We start from the raw sequence: 22,799 nt of genomic DNA, 5'->3' as shown, positions 1-22,799 counted from the left end.
TCACCTTTGGGCTGTCTTTGACCTCAGGCATGAAGAAACCTTGCCTGTTGCCCTGCTCATCTTCCAGATCCTGTCTGTCCTTCACAGCAATCAGAGAATCGTAGCTAGCCTGTTCCTTCTATTGCCTCTGCTTTTTTTTTTTTTTTTCCAGAAGTGTTCACTGGGGCCAGGGATAATCAAGAAGAATTGCTCACCCAAGGACCAGTTGGACCTCTTATTCTGTAAGTGTTACAGCTCATGCATAGATGAGGCTGAGTCCAAGGGAAGCAGGGAATGGCTGAAGGTGGTTGACCAGCTGGGTGACCTTGGGTGTCTCCTCTCTCATGGGCATGAGTTCTAGGGCTGGATGATCTCTGAGGTACAGTCCAGCTCTTAGGTTTAGGGGAAGGCACACAGGGAAGGCTGGGTACATGCTGGAGGCTCCAGGAAGGGGCAGACAGCCACCCCAGGCCCACCTCTGATTCCAACCATCTTAACTCTACCAGAAGGAAGAATGGCACCAGCTGTGGCCTGGCTCTTGTTCCTCCAGCTTGTTCTAGGACCAACTCTGGTCATGGACATCAGTATAGAGGTTGCCATCAAGAACTTTCGAAACATGCACATTGACTATCCCAAGGTTAACTACCCAGAGGGTTTCCAGGGATACTGTAATGGTCTTATGGCCTATGTGAGGGGCAGACAACAAAGATGGTTTTGCCCAAAGAGGCATTATGTGATACATGCTCCCTGGACAGACATTCAGAAGTCCTGCAAGTACTGTGAGAGCTTCTGTGAGAATTACAATGAATACTGTACACTCTCCGAGGACTCCTTCCCCCTCACAATCTGCTCTCTGGAGACCAAACAGCCACCCACCAGCTGCCGCTACAATAGCACCCTAAGCAACCAAAGGCTCTATCTGCTCTGTTCCCAAAAGTATGATGCTAAACCAATAGGTATCATTGGCCTTTACTAGGGAAGGGAGGCTTTCACTGCGAACCACCCCTTACTGCCACCACGACCAGCATGTCCCCCTTTCCAAAACTCTGATTCCTTCCCTCCTGACTTTGAAGGTAGCTAGGGTTCCCTCCAAAAAGACCAGGGAGGTAGGAAAAATATTCAGAGCTTTAGTCACCATGCAAAATCATACTGTCTTCTAGGCTCTTTCCAACTTGTTTACTTCCCCTCTCCCCATCATCCGCCCTCTCCCACAGACAGTTTTACCCACCCAAGAAGCCAAGTGTGTCCAGTTGGCAGTGCCTGTCCATCCACTGGGCCAGATACTGAATCCTGGATGGAGGCCCAGAGCCTCAGCTCGCACCATGGCAACAGGCACCAGCTCAATGTTTCGACTCCCTATCCCCACCACCCTTCTCTTTTCAGTCTTCCCCATTTCCCTATGACTCTCTCCACTCACCCACATGATGGATATCTCTAGCTTTAGGGACCTCCCTGAGATCTTTAGGTTCATTTTAGCCTCATATCCCCAGAACCCCCTCGCAGTTTCCTGTCTGCTCCTCTCCATGAAATCATTTTCTTCACGTAACCTGTTCTTTCCTCTCTCCTTCTACCATGGAGCCCAGTGTCTCTCCCCTATACTCCCAGCCTCCTTTAGTCACCCTGTCTTCTCCAACTTCTTTTCCACAATTCTCACCTTGTCTCACTGAAGTTTAAAGTTATTTTCTCTGGCCTATCCCGCCCCCCCGGCCCCCCGCCCCCCGCCCCAGGATACTTGCATCCTATTCCCAAAGCTCCTCCTGATGTTCTCTAGACTCAAGGATCTGCTGCTGACAAAATAGGTGAGCTGGGCCTAGATGTAGTCACAGAAGGTTTCAAAACCACATCTGAGTTGTATAAGCTAGAACCATTGGATGAAACCGGGTAAAGGGTACATGGGACCTCTCTGTACTATTTTTGCATCCTCCTGTGAATCTATAATCATTTTAAAATAAAAAAGATAAAAAACACATCTGACCCAATTCTGATTTCATTCCTTTTTCCTTAGTGCATTAGAACTACCACTCTGGCCATCTTCCTGGCTACCTTTAGCTGTCAGTAGGATCTTCTGTTCCAGGTGAAGCATGATGGAGGTGTGAGGGGTAAAACTAACTTCCAGCTGAGTAATGAAAATGGATTCTCCCTTCCCCTAGCTCTGGAACAAATTCATAATAGCAGTCAGACTAAGTAGATCCTTGGCCTACTCTAGCTGGCTTCTATTTCTCCCCACAATGAAATGTGGATTGCAGCAGATCAGGAAGGTGGCGGGACAGAGGTCTGGTTGGTGATGTCTGGGTCATTCTACATCAAACCAGAAAGTTCTATTCCCCTTTGGCAGGTAGAGGAGGGTGAATGCCAGTGGTGTGTGAATGCAAGTAGCGAATACTTTGCCTCCAAATTTGGTTCATATCTTATCTCCGAATATACTCCTCAGACCTGATCTTAGAAGCAGTTGTTGAGGAGAATGCTAACTCTGGCTCAGGGCATCAGGCTAAGTAGGGAAAAAGATGGAGATCTGGAAATCCTGACTCCTTGGGCTTTCTCTTCTCACCTCTCTCTCTCTCTCTCTCTCTCTCTCTCTCTCTCTCTCTCTCTCTCTCTCTCTCTCTCTCCATGGGCCCACCCTTCCCTTCCCTGGCTGAAGACAGAGTTCATTAGCTGCTGCACACACAAATATTTATTGTTTCCTAAGCTCCTCAGTATTAAAGATGCTGGGTCAGGGGCTGGCAGGCTAAGATGAGGCTACTCCCTACTTACTGTCCATCTTCTTATCATAGGTGCCAGCACCCTTGTAGCCACTCACATAGCCTGAGTTTTCGGTCCTCTCTTCCCGTCCTGCCATGCCTTTGCCCTTGCCACTTTCGTCAAAGCGCTCCTTGTGGCTGCCAGTGTACTTGCTGGTGTCTGTCAGCCGGCTCACTCCGCCCACGGCTGTTGCTTTCTGTAAGCCAGAGGATGATAAGTCTGATCCCGTTCCTTTTCCCTCCCGTACACCAGTGGATAGCTCTTGACATAGTTCTTGCCCACTATGGGCCCAATGAGAGAGAGAGAGAGAGAGAGAGAGAGAGAGAGAGAGAGAGAGAGCCCAAGGAGTCAGGGTTAGGGTTTCCAGATCTCCATCTTTTTCCCTACTTAGCCTGATGCCCTGAGCCAGAGTTAGCATTCTCCTCAACAACTGCTTCAAAGATCAGGTCTGAGGAGTATATTCGGAGATAAGATATGAACCAGATGTGGAGGCAAAGTATTCGCTACTTGCATTCACACACCACAGTTACACCCCTTCTCTTAAGATGGTCTTTGATTCCCTTAGGGCTCAGAGCTCTTGTTCTACCCATGGCATGGTGCTGCTTTTTCAGGGCCCAGATGTGGCTGTGGGCAAGAACTATGTCAAGAGCCATCCACTGGTGTATGGGAGTGAGGGGACTGTGTGTGGATTTTTCTGCTTCCAGAGGAGTTATTATTATTTTTTAAAAATATTTTAAATTGATTTTTTAGAGTGAGAGAAAGGGCAAGAGATAGAGAGAAACATCTATTGTCTGCCTCCTGCATGCCCCCTACCAGGGATTGGGCCTACAACCCGGGCATGTGTCCTGACTGGGAATCAAACCATCAACCTCTTGGTTCATGGATCGATGTTCAACTGCTGAGCCACACCAGCTAGGTGAGGTGTTATTTTTTAAAATTATTATTATTTTTAATTCTCACCCAAGGATTTTTTGTTTGTTTGTTTAGAGAGAGAGAAGGGAGAGAGACAAACATTGATGTGTGAGAGAAACATCAATCGGTTGCCTCTCATATGCACCCCAACGGGGGATTGAACCTGCAACCTAGTATGTGCCCTAACCCGCAATCAAACATGCAACCATTTGGTGTATGAGACGACACTCCAACCGACTGAGCCACCTGGCAGGCCATGGGAGTTATTTTGATGAGGCTATAGCCATAAGACTTCAACCCCAGACCCAATATGCAATGTTCCTTCTACTGCATAGGTCCTATTTGAAATCTATATTAGAAAGAGCTTTCAGTAGAGAGGGGACAAATACAGAATAGAGGGTGGTGAGAGGCAGAAAGCCAGAGACTAGACCTTATATAAGAGCAGGAAGAAGAGTGGGGATCAGATACCAAGTCCTCTGCAGTGTCCACCAGGCCCTATTGCCTGGCTCACATACTGGACACTTGAGAATGAGTCTAAATTTTGCCATTAAAATAGCTGTGGGCCTTAGCTGGTTGGGCTCAGTGGATAGAGCATTGGGTGGAGGACTGAAGAGTCTCAGGTTCAATTCTGGTCAAGGGCACATACCTCAGTTGCAGGCTCAATCCCTGGTATGCATGTGGGAGGCAACCAGTCGATGTGTCTCCCTCTCTCTATCTCTCCCCCTCACTCTCACGCTTTCTAAAAATCAATGGAAAAATATCCTTGGGTGAGGATGAACAAAGAAAAATAAATAAATAAAACAACTGTGGACCTTGGGCAAGTTACTTCCCTTCTCTGGGCCACAGTTTCCTCATCTCTCAAATGACTGGATGATCTCTGAAGTCCATTCCAGTACCAATAGTGCCCCCAGAGGCTTTCTGCCCTGCCTCCCTACAGTACCTCTGTTGGCAGGCATTAGGGTCATCAGAGGGTGGGAGAGGAGACAGAGTAGCAGGGAAGTAAGGTCAAGTATTAGGGATACTTGAAGAATATCACTCACAGTAACACCAGGGGTAGCTGGATCCTTGCCCTCCATGAGTTTATAAATGTTCTCCAGGGTTTCATCTGGGTTCTTCCCCTTGAACCGCTTCTGGCCCAGTTCCTTCATTGCTTCCTGGAACTGTAGAAATGTGATGGTTCGGGCATTCTTGTCCCTGGTCAGTAAGAAAGAAATCCAGAAACTCTGGAACATGAACTCATCACCTGCCAAGGTCTAACCCTCCCTTTACTCAGACTTGGTCACTGAATGTCTTGAGGACAGAGAATAAATAGTGCCAAGTAACCAGTAGGTGCTCAGTAGACCCATTACAAATGTTCTATCACATAAACCCTTCCATTCTCACTATCTTGTTTGTTCTGCTCATGACCCCTACTCCCATCTTTGGTCACTTACTTGACTTTGCTGAACACAATGTCCACATCAGTGGAAGTGACCATCTTGCCATCCATGATGCCACAGTCTTTGCACAGCTTGGAGAAGTTTTTGTTGTTAATTTCAGCGCCACTGCTTGATGATTCTCCGAAGACAGCAAACCTCTGGAATGTTTTTTCTGCTTCTGATGCCATGATCAATTGGAGGTGGGGGAGGACAGTAGGGGGAGAGACTGGGGGAAGGGTGAAGGGGGGGAAGGAAGGACTGGGAAGTAAGAAGGATGGGGGTTAAATCTGAGTCAGCAACAGGAACTAACCCCCTCTTCCCTGTTCCTCTCTCCCCTCTTCCCACCTACTATTCCTAGCATTAGGGATACTAGTATGCATCCTACATTCTGAGCAATCATTGCCACCACCCACATCGCCCCTTTTGGTACCCAAGAGTTCCCAGATGGTATCTGACCCTTCCCAACCTTTTTATGTAAGTGTGTGCATATGTGGGAGGCAGCTGGGGTGGGGGACTAGGTGGCAGTGGGGAGACAGAGTAAGAGAGGGAGGCTTCTATGACCTCAGTGGTTTTTATGACCTCTAGCCCCAGCTACAGTCCTAGTCTTTGGGGGAGGGGTCTTTTGGTTTCCCTACCTTGCACGTTGCATTAAACAAGTTGTCAAACTTCTGATCTCTCCAGAGGATCAAACTTCCCTCATTATTCCAGTCGAGCTTAACCCAACCCTTTGGTCCTGGTCAAATTGCCTTATGCTCTGCTCCTCATTAAAGGCTGAAGAGAGCCCAGGGAAGAGATTAATAAAAACAGGTGGCTTCGGTCCAATATTACTTTTTTTCTAGTCTCCAGTCCCAGGCCAACATGGAGAATCTCATTGGCTTTAGCAGACCAAGCTCAGTAGGAACTGTAAATGGTGCTCTTGTTGGGTTTACCATGAAAATTGTCTTAGAGTGTAAGAGATTTGGGTGAGGCAGGGTGAAATAGGTCAGAGTGGGGGTGAATCTCAGACTCTGAAAATATTTCAGGTAAGTTTCTATGCAGGTCATAGATGTTCCTCGGGGGTTCCTCTTTGGCCTTTTCTCTAGCCAGAAGCCATATACATGGATGAACAGCAGGGATCCTAAGGTAGAGCAACTAGGTTGGTGACTTCTTTCCCCTTCCTGTCTAATCAGTCACTAATTCCGATGTATTTTTTCCTTGTCTTACATATCCATTCCTTTCTTTCCATTCCTATTACTCCCACACTTCTTGAAGTCCTTGTCATCTCATATCTAGTTGATTACCCTAGCTTCTACTTAAAAATTAATAATAATACACACACACACACTCACACACACACACACACACACACACACACACACACACACACTAGAAGCCCGATGCATGAAATTCGTGCACTCGGGGGGCAGGGAGGTCGCTCAGCCCGGCCTGTGCCCTCTCACAGTCCAGGAGCCCTTGGGGGATGTCCAACTGCTGGCTTAGGCCCACTCCCTACAGGGCCTAAGCTGGCAGTCGGACATCCTTAGTGCTGCTGTGCAGGCGGGAGAGGCTCCCGCCACCACTGCTGCGCTTGCCAGCTGTAAACCCATCTCAGGGCTTCTGGTTGAGTGGCGCTCCCCCTGTGGGAGTGCACTGACCACCAGGGGGCAGCTCCTGTGTTGAGCATCTTCCCCCTGGTGGTCAGTGCGCACCATAGCGACCAGTTGTTCCACTGTTTGGTCGATTTGTATATTAGCCTTTTATTATATAGGATACACACATACACACACACATGTATATACACACACATACATATATATTTATTTCAGAGAGGAAGGGAGAGGGAGAGATAGAAACATCAATGATGAGAGAGAATTATTGATTGGCTGCCTCCTGCATGCTCCCCACTGGGGATGGAGTCCACAACTTGGGCATGTGTCCTGACCTGGAATCAAACCATGACCTCCCAGTTCATAGGTTGATGCTCAACTGCTGAGCCATGCCAGTCAGGCTACCCTGGCTTCTAAATGATCACTTTCCCAAGTTGAATGCTTTACCCCTTCCACCCCATAATCAATATCTATTATCACCCCCCCATCAGATTTTCACAAAAGTATTTTTTATTCATTACTCCTGTTCAAGAATACTCTATGGATCTTCAATGCCATAATTTTTTTGCCTGTCATTCAAGAACATTCACATTTGGCCCCAATCTATCTTACCAAACATCACCCACCTCTCATCATTATTCTTCATCTGAGGCCATAATGGCTTAATCACTATGTGCTTGAGGCGGGTACCTCATAGTGGAAAGAGCATAGCCTTGGAATGGAATCAATTGGGGTGGAGATTTGAGTCCTAGATATATTATTCACTAGCTGGTTGGCCTTGGGCAAGTCACTAAACATCTCTGAGCTTCAGTTTCCCCATCTGTACAATGAGGATAATAATACTTACCCTATGGTATAGGGGAATAATATGTGAGAAGTACTTTGCACAAGTAGTGATTATTCCATTCTTCAAAATAACTTGTGTATTTTTGCCCTCAAAATTTCCCTCGTGCTCTCTCTTCCTGGATAAAATGCCCCTCTTTCCTAACCAAATACTCCATGATTGCATTCTTTATATGGTGCTTCACCCTAGGAAGCAAACTCTTTTCCTCTTCCATAGTATACTAAAACAATGTTTCCTAGCCTGGTGGGCTGCAGCCTTCTAGGGTGAGAATTTCTGAATTATTGAAGGGGCCTCTGGAAACTATATGTACACAGAAGACATATTGTCAACTGAATAAATAATATACTTTGCACATGTAGGTATCTATAATAATAAAAGCATAATATGCAAGGGAGGATCCAAGATGGCGGTGTAGATAAACACCTAAACTGCTGCCTTGCACAACAATTTCAAAACTACAACTAAAAGACAAAACATCTATCACCCAGAACCACGGGAAAGGTGGCTGAGTGGAAGTTCTACAACTAGAAGGAAAGAGAAAAGAGCAGTGAGACGTGCACAAGTGCTGAAAAGCTGAGGGCTGTGCGCAGGAATAATTGTTTACTGCACTGGGGCGCGAGACGCGGGGACGCGGTCGGAGACACAGAGCCGGCTAACTGGCAGCCATTGCTGTTTGCCACACCCTAGCCTAGTGATGCCCTGAGACCCCGCCCCGCACAATCTACAAACCCACCCAAGCTCCAAGCAGCGGCTTTAACATATGAATGGCCTGTCCTATCGCAGCTTAACCTAGCAAACTTGCAGCCCGGGTCAGACAGCTCCAAAACCTCCAAACCCCAAGCAAAGAGGAGAAAACTGTAGTTCTCGCTGTAGCTCCTGCTGGGTGGCCTCAGACAGTAGCTGACGTGCACCCCATTGGAGATCCAGAAGCCAGTGTACCTAGTGGTCAGTGTGAGACACCAGATTTCAACTCCTCACATCCATAAGTGACACATTCAAGAGGCAGACTCAGTGAGCACCAAAGCCCCACTGAAACAAGTCCTGCACCATAAGCGTATCTCCAGTGTAGCAGTTCTTCCATTATAGACACAGCGGGTCCTCACAGCCAGTTGGCCTGGAGGTCAATTCCTCCCAGTGTACCAACAGCAATCAAGGCTTAACTACACCAAGACTTTGCACTCAGCCCACAAGGGGGTGTACCAAGAGCGTCCTCCTCAGGTGATTGGGGAGGCTGAGCTACTGGCCCTTATAGGTCACCTACCACACAAAGCCACTCCATCAACACAGGGAAGCAGCCAAAATGCGGAGACAAAGAAACATGTCACAAATGAAAGAAATGGAGGAAAGCAAACTACTGGACGACATAGAGTTCAGAACCACATTTATAAGGTTACTCAAGAATCTTCTAAAAATCGCTGAGGAACTTAGTGAGACCTTTAAGGATCTTAATGAGAATGCCAAAAAAATGGAAAAGGACCAGTCAGAAATTAAGCATACACTGTCTGAAATAAAGAATATACAGAAATTCAACTGTAGATCAAAGGACCCCAAGAATCAAACCAAAGATCTGAAATATGAGGAAACAAAAAACACCCAACCAGAAAAACAAAAAGAAAAAAGAATCCAAAAATATGAAGATAGTGTAAGGAGCCTCTCGGACAACTTTAAGCGTACCAACATCCGAATTTTTGGGGTGCCAGAAGAAGAGAGAGAGCAAAATATTGAAAACCTATTAGAAGAAATAATGACAGAAAACTTTCCCTACCAGGTGAAAGAAATAGACTTACAAGTCCAGGAAGCACAGAAAACCCCATACAAGAGGAATCCAAAGAGGACCACACCAAGACACATCATAATTAAAATGCCAAGGGCAAAAGACAAAGAGAGAATCTTGAAAGCAGCAAGAGAAAAACGGTTAGTTACCTACAAGGGAGTACCCATATGACTGTCAGGTGATTTCTCAACAGAAACTATGCAGGCCAGAAGGGAGTGGCAAGAAATATTCAAAGTGATGAACAGCAAGAACCTACAACCAAGATTACTCTACCCAGCAAAGCTATCATTCAGAGCTGAAGGTCAGATAAAGAGCTTCACAGATAAGAAAAAGCTAAAGGAGTTCATCACCACCAAACCAGGATTACATGAAATGCTGAAGGGTATTCTTTAAAAAGAGGAAGAAGAAGAAAAAGGTAAAGATAAAAATTATGAACAACAAAATGACATCAAATACATACCTACCAACAAGTGAATCTAAAAATCAAGTGAATAAAAAAATCTGAAGGACAGAATGGACTGGTGTATATAATAGAATCAGGGACATAGAAAGGGAGTGGACTGACAATTCTCAGGGGGAAGGGGGTGTGAGGGGTGCGGGAAGAGATTGGACAAAAATCTTACACCTATGGATGAAGACAGTGGTGGGGGGGTAAGGGCATGGGGTGGGATGGGGTGGGGAATCAGGTGGAGGGGAGCTATGGGGGAAAAAAAAGAGGAACACCTGTAATAATCTGAACAATAAAGATTTATTTAAAAAAAAAGCATAATATGCAAATCAACTGAACGGCCAAACAGCGAACAACCATCAAGATGACCACGCTATGACATGCACTGGCACCAGGCAAGCCAAAGCGGGTGTGATGCGATTGGTCAGGGGGGCCCTGCCATTGCCTCACAATCGCCCTGCAGAGGAAGGCCTAGGCCACTGACCTACGGCACTGTGGTGGGTGGGCAGGGCCTCCCTCTGTGGGGTGGTGGGTGGGCAGGGCCTATCTCTTTGGGGCGATAGGTCACAGGGCTCCCGGACTGCAAGGGGGCGCAGGCTGGGCTGATGGACCCCCCTGCCCCAGTGCACAAATTTTGTGCACCGGGCCTTTAGTCTATAATAATAAAAGAGTAACATGCTAATTAGACCAGATGTCCTTCTGGACATCATTCCAGACATCCTTCCTGATGAAGCTGGGGCCAGAGGAAAGCCAGCCTGGGTCCCAGGTGCCTGAGGGCGGCCCAACAGAAGCCAGCCTGGATCCCAAGGCCTGCGGGTGGCCGGAGGACGGAAGCAGCCTGGGTTCCGGGTGCCAGAGGGAAGCCAGTGCCAGCAGCCTGGGGAAGAAAGGCCTACTCTTGCACAAATTTTTGTGCATCGGGCCTCTAGTCTATATAATAAAAGCTCAGCGAGCTTACGGTCCTGGGGCTCCTGGACTGCTATGATGCGCCGGCAGCAGGGGTAGCCACCAGTGCTGCTGCTCAACCCAAGGGCCAGTTGTGCGGCTGCCACCAAGGCGCCAGTAAAGAAGAACGCGAAGGTGGCCAGCATGAGTGTGCAGCTTGAGAAGAAAGCTCTGTGGGATGAATTCAATCAGCTGGGCACCGAGATGATTGTCACCAAGGCTGGCAGGTTAGGGTGCCCCTCTCCCCGCTGCGACCCTCCCCACATGGTGCCAGTCGCGGGCAGCGGGCTTTGGCCTGATCCATGTGAGCAAGTTTAAGAAGCGGGGTGGGGGGCATGGCCTGGCCACCTGCGGGTCCCTCTCATCCAGGGCCAGCTCCTTTGCTTTCTGAGTCCCAGCTCTAGCGACAGCTGCCTGGCATGTCAGGCTGGAGGGTACTGCTTGGGAGGCCAGGAAGGCAGCAGAGAGAAACCCTGTGGACCTGCCACCCTACCAGCAGCCCAGGACCTGGCACCGCCAGAAATGGACTGGCTCAGAACACACCGAGCTTGGGGGGAAGGCAGCCGCCTGTGAGGGGCCTTGCCACCAGCCAGCTCCTGATGGATCCCACCTCAAAGGAAACTTGGTCTTTGGTTCCCTAGTTCAGTCTATCCCAGCTAAAGAGGAGCAGCTGGGCACATTTTAGGGGAGAATTAAGACTCTAAGACAGTGTGTTCTGTTCTGTGGTGATTGCTACCCAGTTGTCTTGGGCCTAAATTCCAGGTGATTGTGGGGTCTGGTTCTGCCCAGGGGGGCCCGCATCTTCCAATTGGCCTGTATTTATTGTAAGGGCCCAAAGAGAAGAAGGGGAACGAGTTTTTTGATGCAATGGATTTGACCAACAGACAAAGGCGAGTGCCGGGCTGTGTCTAATGTATACACAGAGACACCAGCTCTGAGTCTGCCTGGCCAAAGGGAGCTCAGAGCCTGTTTGCAGAGCCTTCTGGTGGTTTCTGTTCCCTTGCTGAAGCCATCCTCCCTGGGAAGCCTGGGGCCCATTCTCAGCTCCAACTCAGTGGGTCTTCTACAGGCCCCCCCGCCAGGCAAGGCCCCCCCCCCTTATTCCTCCCATCCCCCATCAGGGTGTGGGGCTGGCCAGCCAACCTCCCACAGCCTCTCCCTCTGGCTGGTCTGGCCGGATGGGCTGATCCGAGTGGGCCAGCCAGACCCCACCTGTGCACGAATTTGTGCACCGGGCCTCTAGTCCTATATAGTAAAAGGCTAATATGCAAATTGTCCCCTTGACCAGAAGTTCAACTGGGAGTTCGACCAGGAGATGGGGCCAGCCCACCAACCAGCCTTGGCCCCCCCCCCGCCCCGGCCGGCACACCCGATCAGTCTTCCCCGAATTTATGCACCAGGCCTCTAGTTACTATATAAAAAGATGTGATTATTAGAATACTGAACAAACTTACTTGAAAGTATTGCTGAATTCATTGTTTCTTTAAATCAGGGGATACTACAACCATCATGTGGGAATGGAAATCTCTGATCTCCCACTTGAGAAACTACTGCCATAGGACTTATTGTTTAAATAATTAATTTTATATATATTTTAAACTTTTTCTATTTAAAAAAAGTGTTTTATTGATTTCAGAGAGGAAGGGAGAGAGAGAGAGATTTAGAAACATCAATGATGAGAGAGAATCACTGATTGGCTGTCTCCTGCATGCCCCCCACTGAAGGTTGAACCCACAACCCAGGCATACCAAACTGTGACCTCTTGGTTCATAGGTCGAAGCTCAACCATTGAGCCATGCCGGCCAGGCAAACTTTTTCTATCTTTATCTCTCAACTATTCCAGTATAAGCTTCTAGAGAGGGTATGACTAGACTTCACACTTCTTTGCATTCCATCCATCCAGTGGCTTGCACATAGTAGGTACTTAAAACTGTCACTTAGTTGAAGGTACAGTTTGAAGCTGCTTCTGGCCCAAAAGAAGGAAGTTAAAGAGAGCTGTTATCCTTGTTGGGCCACTTACACCAGGGCTGGGCTGGGAACTGCCCTGACAGAGAGGAACCCTCTCTTAGGGCAGAAGCAGCCTCATTTCTGTATGCAGCAGGTTGAGACCCCTAGGCCTAGGAAGTAAACAGATCCCAGTGGAAATTTTCCACCTCAGGCGGGCCCCACACCCCTGGGTAGGCCCTTTATCAGGTTCCCCCTGAGTCATCCTGACCCAGGGCTGAATTTAGATGCTGGAACCTCCAGGTCCTTCCCTCCCCCAATCCAAGTAAGACTACTTTAGACACATGAGAGAAGACAGCAAGCAAAAGTTCTCATTCTAGACTTTCTTCCTCCTACTTCCAGTAGGGCTGGTAAGATTTATCTCCTGTCCTAGGCATCTTTATGTATGACCCTAATTCCAGCAGGTTTTCCTTGTCCAGGAGAGTGTTAAACTGGCATCCAGAGGGGAGAGGGGACTAGGCGAGGAGCCAGAGTGCCCAGTTTCTGTGCCAGTTTGTGGGAAAATAGTTCTGAAGTGAGTGGGGGAAGGGAATAAAGGAAAACTTGGTGCTTCAACTAGGGAATGTAGGGGGGTTCCTTAGATTTTGGGTAGTTGAAAGCTGGGTTTTATTTTGACCAGTTCTACTCTGGGTCACCTCCTCCCTCTTGGCTCCTCCTTTTTTCCAACAGACCCTGCCAAGTGGGGATGAAAGGGGCATTGATGGTCCTTGGATGGGAGGGGGGTTGTGGGTGGTAAAAGGGGTTGAGGGGGTGGTTCCCAGGCAGGAGGGGGTAGGGCAATTTGGGGGTCTTGGGGGCGGGGGCAGTCTGTGCTGGTGTTGCAGTTGGCAGCTTCAGTTCCATTGGCTATTGTTCCCAACTGGCCTAGCGCCCAGCCCCCGAAAAGGCAACTCAGGAACCCGGCTAACGGAGAGGATGGGGTGGGCTCTCTGGGAGGAGGGGAGCTAAAAGGGGTGCAGGTGGGAAGGAATTCAATCAAGTTTCCTTTTGACAACTTCGAATTCTCTTAGCCACCCATTCTAGGTGGTCTTCCTTTTAGGGGCACAGGGAGGGTGCATCTAGCTGTGGGGAGAGCTGGGCAAGAGAGGAGTCTAGGGCAGCAAACCTACCCAAGCCCTGAGAGACGCTGCCGTCCCTGAGAAACCGTCGCCTAGGCATTGCGATTCAGTCGGCCCAGCTGGTCTCACCCTTCTTCTCTGGGCTGGACTAGGAGGGGTTAGTGCCGAAGCCACAGGGTCTCTTGGGTCCCAGCCCGGGACACGGCGTCCTCCCCAAGCCCCCACTCCACCCCCGCAGAGTTGACTCCGCCCCCGCGCCTGTTTACCCAAGAGTCAGAGCTCCTGGGGGTCCCTGGCCCCTCCTCCGCCCCCCCCCCCCCCCTCGGGGCCTTGACCCGGGAGTCTCGGTTGGGCCATCCTCTTCCCCCCTCTTGTGATCGCTCTCTATTTATAGCGGCCCCCCGCATTCCCTACCCCCCTTCTCTGTCTTGTTTTCCAACTTCTCAGGGAGCAGCCGGACAGCAGGCGTCGGGACGCTCAGCAGAGAGAGGAGGTACCGGGACCTTGGGCACCCCGGAGCTGGCATTCCACGCTCTTGACGCCCCCACCCTCAGTCGGTGCTGACACACCTGCCCCTCCCAACGGGCGAGACCCCCGCCTCTTCGGCGGCGGTCCCCGCCCACCTCCTCCTTCCTCCGTTTGCGGCGGGCGGAGTCGAAATCGTGGGGTGTCAGCACCCTCAGTTGTCTACCCCTACCAGTCCCCTCCGCTGAGTCTGGGGGCGAAGGGCGGAGCCACAGTGCGATAGGCAGATCCAGGTCACGGGTGAGGATGGTGTTCTGGGCGCGCGTGGGAATTCCCCGCAGGATTAAGGGATCCCCACACACCCCACTACCGCCTGATTGCGGGGGGCTGTGGTGGGGAGCGCGAGCTTAGCCCAGAAACACCCAGTTTGCTTTCCTTAGAGTTCCCCTTCGATCCCAGCAATGCCCCTCCCGAGCTGCAAACAGTCTGGGGCGGGGTAAGGGGGGCGTGTTTACTGGGGGTCTGGGGGCGGATCTGCGGGGAGCTGACGGCCCGTGGGCGGGCTGGGGCGGGCCGGGGGCGGGTCTGTGGGGAGCCGGAGCCCTGGAGGGCTGGAGAGTCAAAGGCAAGTGAAGGTGGAAGCGGCCCTGGCTGCAGCAGGTAGGGGGAGGGGCAGGCGAGGGGCTCCCCGGCCAGGATGGCGCCTGCGGGGCGGTGGGCGGCCTGATCTCGATCCCCGGGAGCCAACCCTCTGAGGGTCGGGCCCTCTAGGCGGCGGGGCTGGGCTACTGCGCACAAAGGCGGAGGCTCGGCGAGGCAGGGCGTGTTTGGGACGTGCGCGAGGTGGTGTCCAGGGTCCAGGGCGCTCCGCGCGCGTCTGTCTGTCTCCACGAGGAAGGGCAACCTAGGAACTCGTAGGGCGGGTCCTGGGTGCTGGGCCCGGTCAATCCCACCCCTCCTATCCGTCCACCCAGCTGGCGCCCGGCCCTTTCGGGGTCGTCGGTCGGGGGAGGCTGGGAGGAGATTGTGGGACCGCCTTCCTCGCCTTTCTCCACTCGTGGGACCCACACCGAGACTGGATGGAGGAGAGAAGCTAAGACACAGGGCTTTTAAAGTTCTTTTAAATGGCGGAGGGAAACAGTCATGCTCTGCTGTCCTCATATCACTCGAGAGCTGTCAAAAATCTTGGGGATCCCCTAGTTCCTACTTTTAGCTTGCAAATAGGAAACCGAGGCCAGCAGCACTGATTGGGCCAAGGTCACACGGGTAGCGGCCGAGCCGGGACTAGAATCCAGGCTCTGACACAAGACACGCGCCTTCCTCCACATCAGCACTTCCTTCTCTCCTACCCCTGGCCGGGACTGATATCTGTGTTGCCCCGCCGGCCCTCCAGGCTGCAATGATTCTAGTTGAAACCTAGAGAAAACGTTCGCTGGACTCAGGGGTAGGAATTGGGGACGGTTTAGGGACTCAGGGAGATTGGTGACCCAGGTAATCTAAGTCTTGGCTGAGGTTTTATGTCCCTTGGAGAGCCAGGGTCTGCCTGTCTCCCGTGTCGTTCACCTCATTGCCTTGTTTTCTCAGACCCCAGAGCCAGAAGCAGTGAGAACCCTGACCCCTAACCCCACTGCATCCAGCCAATAGGAACTCAGTAAGTGACCCCACCCCCAGGCTGCAGGCTCTTTACTGTGCCGGTCTGCGGCTGCTTTGCTCCTCACCCGCCCCTAATATTGAATGTCTGTTAATTTATTCACAGTGGGAAAGGAGAGAGAGAGTCTTGGGAGGAAGGGAGACATGCGGTCAGTTGGATACAGATGTCCCTTGTCCCCCTTTTCTTGTCCGCCCCCTCCCTCTCTTGGCCCTGCTACTCAGGTCATTTTTAGCCCCTTTCCTTTTGAGCTGCTGACATTGGGGCTGTAGTTGAAGGTCACAGTCAGTTGTGAACTATCTCTACCTGTCCCGTAGTATCTTTTGAGTAGCCAGTTACTGAGCCACTAGTTTCACTCCCTACCTAATTGGGAGTATGGGGTGGCCCCTAAATATAAGCTGGGAAACCTGAGCTGTCCTGCCCCACAGCTGGTATTTCCATCCAGGATAGGAAAGGGGTGTGTGTGTGTGTCTCAAGGTGTGGGTGTTGAGGGGAGCAGTGGGGATGCAGTCTGAAGAGAAGTGCTGTCCGGGTTCCTCTTACACAGCTTTTCTCCCCATTGGACATGGAGCTGGGGCAGGAGAGGCTCTCTGTGTCCTAGAGTCATCAGCTCCTGGGGCCCTGCACCCTGCATTGCCCTGTTCTGAGAGAGGAAGAAGGTATTAGAGGAGATGGGAGGGTGTGGAGGCAACTTCCCCAGTCTTGGTGTTTTCTCACCCTGCCAGGCCACCATGACGGAGCTGCAGGAGGTACAGATCACGGAGGAGAAGCCGCTGTTACCAGGGCAAACACCCGAGATGGCCAAGGTGAGAGACCCTATGACTCCTAGGCCCAAATTCCAGACCTCCAAGCATCCCTCACATCTCCTGCCTTTCCAAACCCATAATCTCATTCTAATCCACACTCCTACTTTCTCCACCACTCCCTATGTTTCTCTCCCCATATACCACAATTGGGAGTCCAGGCCTTTGTCATGTCACTATACTAACCTTAATCCTCTCCATGTCTCTTTTTGTGATCTCTTTCTGTCTTTGGTCTCTTTACCTACCTCTCTTTATCTGTGTCTGTCTCTCCATCTGTTTGTCCACTCTACCTGGCTGTGTGTTTCTGTGTGGATCTGTCTGTGCGTGTCTCTCTCCAGGAGGCTGAGTTAGCTGCCAGAATCCTCCTAGACCGGGGACAGGTAACAGCTGGGGGCAGTTCCAGGGTGGGAGGAAAGAAAGGCCCTCCTACTTGGCTCTCCTCTTTGCTACCTTTCCTTCTAATCCATTCCTTGCCCATCCCCAACTCTCCCCTTCCTTCCCTTATTCTCCCTTCTCAGTGTTCCTTGATGCTTTCCAATCATTCCTTATTCTTCTCCACCCTCAAAATCATCTCCACTGTTATATTTACCTACATTAAATTCTTTCGACCCTATTTCCAATAGTTTGTTCCATTCACCTCTCTCTGCTCCTCCCCCATGCCAATTCCCCAACTTTTGTGGCGGTCTCCTGCCTCTTTTCCTCTCAGCCTAACTCCTACCTGATGGTGATCTGTTTTCTTGCAGACTCACTCGGTGGAGACACCTTATGGCTCTGTCACTTTTACTGTCTATGGTACCCCCAAACCCAAACGCCCAGCGATACTCACCTACCATGATGTGGGACTCAACTGTAAGGACCTTCACTTCTCCTCCCACTGCTTTCTGGGAGGAGGCTGAGGAGGTGGGGAGGGCAAATCCCAGTGCAAGGGGAAAGGTCTTAATGGTCAGGAAGGGACCATGGGGCATGTCAAGAAGTTCTCTTCTAGTCTGACTATGGCCTGAAAGAGGGTGGGTTTTGACTTGGGGACACTTTTCCCTGTCTGATTCTATTGTTGGGGTGTTGGGGATTCTCTTTAGATAAATCTTGTTTCCAGCCGCTGTTTCAATCTGGGGACATGCAGGAAATTATTCAGAACTTCGTGCGGGTTCATGTGAATGCCCCTGGGATGGAAGAGGGGGCTCCTGTGTACCCTGTGGGGTGAGAATTAACTCCCTCCCTCCTCATCAGATTGTGAGGCACAGGGCAGGTGTGGGGAAGATTGGACCAGGGGAGGAGGAAAGGGAGGGCAGTGGTGATTCTGGGAGAGGACACCCTGAGATGGGGCAGTGGGGATAGGTTGATATTTTCCTGTTAAAACACTAACATTCCTCTCTTCCCCAGATATCAGTACCCGTCTCTGGACCAGCTTGCGGACACCATCCCTTGTATCCTGCAGTACTTAAAGTGAGAAGCCTGGGGATCCCTCCAGCCAGATTTCTCTTTCCAGCACAACATGGCCCTGAGAACTCCTATGTCCACCATGGTTGCTGGGAGAGTTTTGGTTTCTAGCCTAGATATGAAGAAAGGTCTCCTTCATGTTCCCAGTCTGATTGTTGAGAGGAAGAAGGGTGGGTTTGAAAAACTGACTTCAGTCAGCTGAGTAGCCCTAATGGATGGAGGAAAGAAAAAGGAAGGAGCTATCTGAGGCCCTGCCTTAGGCTGAGGAGGGACCAGAAAGCTAGACAGGAAGAGGAAGGGGTGACATAATCCCTGAGGAACCAGATAGACCTGTCTCTGTTCCTCCCACTCCCCCTCCTCTATACACACACCTGGGAACTGGGAGCCCTGTGTGTAAGGGTGAGTGGGAGAAGGAGGAGAACACCAGGTGAGGGTTCTGTCCTTGGCTCTTCCTGGACACCAGGGCCCCAGATGGCTCTGGCTCACATTTTTGTCTTTCTTTAACCCCATTTTTCCTGTTGTTCACTGAAGTTGTATCTTATTTTTATATCTTGCTTCAATTCCCTTCTTCTCATTCCTCTAGAGGAAGTAGGAATTAAAACAGAACAAGTTGAACTAGCTTCTGAAAATTGAGAATGGACAAAGAGCTACCTAGGAAAACTGTGTCTGGCTGGTTGGCAGATGGGTGTTTATTTTCAAGACACTAGCTCTCCAAGAGGGAGCTGGGGAAAGACTTCCGGGACCTACACTGACTACCAGTGTCAGTTTTTAGTGTCAGGTCCCTTCTGTACTCTATGCCTGTGGCCTTAGGACAGAGGGTAAGGTGTTTAGAGAGCCAAAGTTTCAGACACCAAGTAGACATACATTTCCCTTTCACAGTTTCTCCACAATAATTGGAGTTGGTGTTGGAGCTGGAGCCTACATCTTGTCGCGATATGCTGTAAGAACTAAAAGCCCCCAGATAAGGGAAAGGCAGGGCCAAGGCCCATGGTAGGCTGATTAAGAGAGTGTTGTTTGCTATTGTGTATTTGGTAGGAGGACATGGTTCTGAGGGTGGGGAGGGAGGCCCCATGGGAGCCTAAGAGTGGGTAGAACTTGGGGAGGGGATGAGACCATGCCCTGCCTCTGATTTCCCTTCCTTCTGCTGCCCTTCAGCTTAATCACCAGGATACAGTTGAGGGACTTGTCCTCATCAACATTGATCCCAATGCCAAGGGTTGGATGGACTGGGCAGCCCACAAGGTTTGGAATGGTCTGTGTGCTGAGCTAGGGTGGGAGTTCCCTTGCATGGGTCCAGTTAGGCTCTACCAGTGTAACTAACTGATTGGCCTGTGAACTTCAAGGAGGGGGACATAGAGCAGGAAAGAAGTGTGTCACTTGCCTGAGTCTCCCCATAATGTTCTGAGCTTTCTCACCTGCCTTTTCTCACAGCTAACAGGCCTCACCTCTTCCATTCCGGAGATGATACTTGGACATCTTTTCAGCCAGGTAAGTGGTTGTGGAGATGGAGGAAAAAGAGGGGACCAGCAGAGAGTTGGATGCTCGGGGTGACTTTCTTAACTGGGACAGGATCTGGGAAGGGAATAAGGCTTGACTTTTTGCATCGGGTAACTGTTGGCTTCTCTTCCCAACCCTAATTTTTCTCCCTCTTCTTTCCTTCAGGAAGAGCTGTCTGGAAATTCTGAGTTGATACAAAAGTATAGAAATATTATTACACATGCACCCAACCTAGAGAACATTGAACTGTACTGGAACAGCTACAACAAGTGAGTCTGTGTGTGTGTGTGTGTGTGTGTGTGCGCGCGCGAAAACAATTTAGAAGCAGTGACTGGGGGTGATGAGGAGGCAGAGAGAAGAGGGAAGTCTGGAAAGTACACCGTGTGCAAGGAGGGCAGGATTTGGTGTGCAACTGGGACAACTGAAGGACAGTCCCAGTGAGAAGAATTGTGAGGCACTACTTCTCCCCCTTTCTCTTTACTTCCCTTGAAAGTTTTGATTCCCAGTTGCTGATGATCTGTCCTAGTGCCTTTCCTCCCCCTTCATTACTCTCTAACCAGGGACCTGGGGGCTATAGGGATTGTACTTGAGGCCAGCCTACCACCTTCCCCTTTGGTACCCACTTTAAACACCAATATTTGACTATAGTTTTTGGGAGGAAGATAGTTTCCATTTGGGAGAGATAACTTATATCTAGATGGATAGTATTGCCTGCCTAAAATTCCTACTCTTCTTTTTACCCCTTTCTAGCCGCCGAGACCTGAACTTTGAGCGTGGAGGTGATATCACCCTCAAGTAAGACTTTAAGTGATACAGCTTTGACTCTCCCTAGATCTTCCCTAGGTGCTTGTATCCCTTAGAAGGAGGATCCTTTGCCAGGGAGTTTTCTTGTTATTTTCCACCTCATCCCATTTAGCAAACTACCACCCTCTAGGTCAAGCATGTCAGACTCGCAGTCAGAGTTTGACATGCTTGCAGTCTAGGTCTTTTTCCTTTGAATCCTCTTGGTGGGGTGGTAGGGATTAGAAGGCTGCTTCCTCTTTGGAGCCAGACATTTTCTGGCTGCTCTTTGGGAAGAGGTGGGTGAGTGAGTACCAGGGACTCATCACCTCCTCCCGACCCTTTCCTCTAGGTGCCCTGTGATGCTGGTGGTTGGAGACCAGGCACCCCATGAAGATGCAGTGGTCAGTAGGGAATGTGGGCTTGGGTGAGGGAGGGTTGGAGTCTTAGGATGGTGGTTAGAGGGTTATCTTGCCAGGACGCAAGCTCTGTTTGGGACACAAAGAGCAACTTTGGTGCATAAGAAGTTGATTCCTTTTAAGAAGGAAATGGGTAGGGGCTGGTAGGAAAGCAACTGGGGATTGGGTCCTAGGGTCCCTTGGATGAGAGGGACCACAGGGAGTGTGACCTCACTCATTCAGCTTCCTACTTACTCCAGGTGGAATGTAATTCAAAACTGGACCCCACCCAGACTTCTTTCCTCAAGGTCAGTAACCCTACTCCATGCGCAGCCTGACTCCTGGCCCCCTGTCCAGAGCTGTATATTCTGAATCCTAGATTCAGCTTCTAGGCCTCCAGGGTCCTGCCTAGAGTAAGTGGGGTGGATGAAGTAAAACAAACAAACAAACAACCAACCCTAAGGGCCTAGAGTGGGGAAGCAGGGAAAAGAGATCCTTTCTATCTCCTGGCTAGCTCATTTTATTCATGTGTGTATCACTTTTTCTGGGGGTTCTCTCCCGAATAGATGGCCGACTCCGGAGGTCAGCCCCAGCTGACTCAGGTGAGTATCCCCAGCCATCTGGGGAATGGGATATTAATGTCACTGAACTATATATACCCGTTGCCACACATCCCATCCCCAAACTGCCATGGCCTTGGGCTCCCGCTCAGCTCATAACCTCACATCACTGTCTCCCTCTTCTCATCTTACTTCCTCAGCCAGGCAAGCTGACCGAGGCCTTCAAGTACTTCCTGCAAGGCATGGGCTACAGTAAGTATGGGGGTCAGAGGCTATCATGAGGACAAGGGATTGCTGCAAGGATGAGGGATGGTCACTGAGGGGAGGAACCATTTAGGCTAATTCCTGGACTTACCACCATCTGCCAAATCAAGCTCATTGACCCCTGGACCCATTTGTAACTCTCATACCCTGCTCTGAGTTGCCAGCCCCTCTTCCCCTCCTCCTCTCTGACTGCCTGCTTATCCTTATGTCTCCACAGTGGCCTCATCCTGCATGACTCGCCTGTCCCGATCTCGCACAGCTTCCCTGACCAGTGCGGCATCCATTGATGGCAGCCGGTCCCGCGCTCGAACCTTGTCCCAGAGCAGCGAGTCTGGGACTCTCCCTTCAGGGCCCCCAGGGCACACCATGGAGGTCTCCTGTTGAATGGCCCTTATTGCCCTGGTGTGGGACCCAGCCTCACCTCCCCCAGCACTAACCTGGGAGGTGTGTAGAATACTGGGCCAGAGTGAGCAAGGGAAGATGGGCAGATCATGTGGGGAGATGACCTTGATCTTTGATTGCTACCCTAACTTTGACCTCTAACCTGTGATACCCCTCAGCTCCTGGGAGAGCTGTCCTAATATCGCTTAGGGACTCAGACCCCTAAATGATCCTTCTCCCTCATTATGTTGTTAAGGTGGAGAGGGCATGCGTCCCCCTCTCCCTAATTTAGGTGTTCGTAGATGAGGGATAAGTGGTCATTGTAGATGTCCATGGTGCCTGCCCCAGACTCTCCCTACTCATCCCATTGCAAGGGTAAGGGACTTGGTGCTGGGTCTCCATTCACCAAAGTGGATATGGCTTCTCATTAACCCTTCAGATCTCTGAAGGCTATGGGCCTAAATGAATGTGTCAGGGAGGCTTGCTGGTGGGTTAGTGGTCCTCAGGATTTGATAGAAATATCCGGTGTGTGAATGGAAGTTAGACTGGGAGGTGATAGGCAATGAACAAATTTGAGGGAAGGATTGGAGATGGGCAATAGGAAGGGGCCTGGGGCCATTGGCTCCACTAACTTTGGTAGCTGTCTAGACAGTGTGTGTCTAGAGTGGGAGGGGGAGGGGTCAAGCCAGGGCAGGGCTGCTTGGGGCTTGGCATAGGGGTGGGAAGGGCTACCTTGGGGCTCTGACCACAGTGTGTTATGTGTGGAGGGTGCTCTCCTGTCTCCCACAACTTCTGCTGTAACAATAAACTGTAGAGGAATCTGAGCACCATTATTACTCTGTCTCAGTGTGCCTGC

At 50.5% G+C, this 22,799-nt stretch overlaps 3 protein-coding genes across 20 annotated transcripts; 2 read left to right on the top strand and 1 right to left on the bottom strand.

Moving 5' to 3' along the window:
* Positions 1 to 153: 153 nt before the first annotated feature.
* On the top strand, positions 154 to 955 carry RNASE13 (ribonuclease A family member 13 (inactive); the record flags this gene model as incomplete). Its single annotated transcript, XM_080687302.1, has 1 exon — positions 154 to 955. Exon 1 carries the CDS (start codon positions 494 to 496, stop codon positions 953 to 955), a length of 462 nt encoding a protein of 153 aa, XP_080543428.1. The 5' UTR covers positions 154 to 493.
* A 1,677-nt stretch (positions 956 to 2,632) lies between these two features.
* On the bottom strand, positions 2,633 to 13,850 carry TPPP2 (tubulin polymerization promoting protein family member 2). The gene is made up of 4 exons (XM_080644569.1): positions 13,762 to 13,850; positions 5,067 to 5,309; positions 4,674 to 4,827; positions 2,633 to 2,917 (listed from the first exon to the last, which is right to left on the bottom strand). The coding sequence occupies exons 2-4, from the start codon at positions 5,237 to 5,239 to the stop codon at positions 2,726 to 2,728; spliced, it is 519 nt and encodes a 172-aa protein (XP_080500695.1). The 5' UTR covers positions 5,240 to 5,309; positions 13,762 to 13,850; the 3' UTR covers positions 2,633 to 2,725.
* NDRG2 (NDRG family member 2) lies at positions 12,866 to 22,788 on the top strand (the record flags this gene model as incomplete). Of its 18 annotated transcripts, none has more annotated exons than XM_080644423.1 (18): positions 12,866 to 13,002; positions 14,158 to 14,203; positions 15,760 to 15,826; positions 16,549 to 16,629; positions 16,965 to 17,006; positions 17,370 to 17,475; positions 17,703 to 17,823; positions 18,007 to 18,069; positions 18,943 to 19,003; positions 19,219 to 19,305; positions 19,495 to 19,551; positions 19,726 to 19,829; positions 20,311 to 20,355; positions 20,693 to 20,744; positions 20,999 to 21,046; positions 21,305 to 21,340; positions 21,499 to 21,550; positions 21,780 to 22,788. In XM_080644423.1, 15 exons carry the CDS (start codon positions 16,555 to 16,557, stop codon positions 21,944 to 21,946), a joined length of 1,116 nt encoding a protein of 371 aa, XP_080500549.1. In that variant the 3' UTR covers positions 21,947 to 22,788. The 18 variants fall into 18 exon arrangements, with proteins under 18 accessions (XP_080500549.1, XP_080500541.1, XP_080500544.1 ...); XM_080644421.1 differs by having other exon boundaries at positions 12,931 to 13,002; positions 14,158 to 14,475; XM_080644424.1 differs by lacking the exon at positions 12,866 to 13,002 and adding an exon at positions 13,527 to 13,867.
* Positions 22,789 to 22,799: the final 11 nt, after the last annotated feature.

This window comes from Plecotus auritus (genome assembly GCF_963455305.1).
Source record: "Plecotus auritus genome assembly, chromosome: 1".
In the NCBI taxonomy this organism is placed as follows: Eukaryota; Metazoa; Chordata; class Mammalia; order Chiroptera; family Vespertilionidae; genus Plecotus; species Plecotus auritus.
Note: the sequence above shows the minus strand (reverse complement) of the source record. Positions and strands in the feature narration are given on the sequence as shown.

What these genes read in the sequence shown, in the direction of transcription:
- TPPP2 (XM_080644569.1), bottom strand. Translation starts at nt 5,239, where the DNA reads ATGGCATCAGAAGCAGAAAAAACATTCCAGAGGTTTGCTGTCTTCGGA. An exon ending in ATTGTGTTCAGCAAAGTCAA is followed by an intron (nt 4,828 to 5,066) that starts GTAAGTGACCAA and finishes CTTACTGACCAG; the next exon opens with GGACAAGAATGCCCGAACCA. An exon ending in CAGCTACCCCTGGTGTTACT is followed by an intron (nt 2,918 to 4,673) that starts GTGAGTGATATT and finishes TCTGGCTTACAG; the next exon opens with AAAGCAACAGCCGTGGGCGG.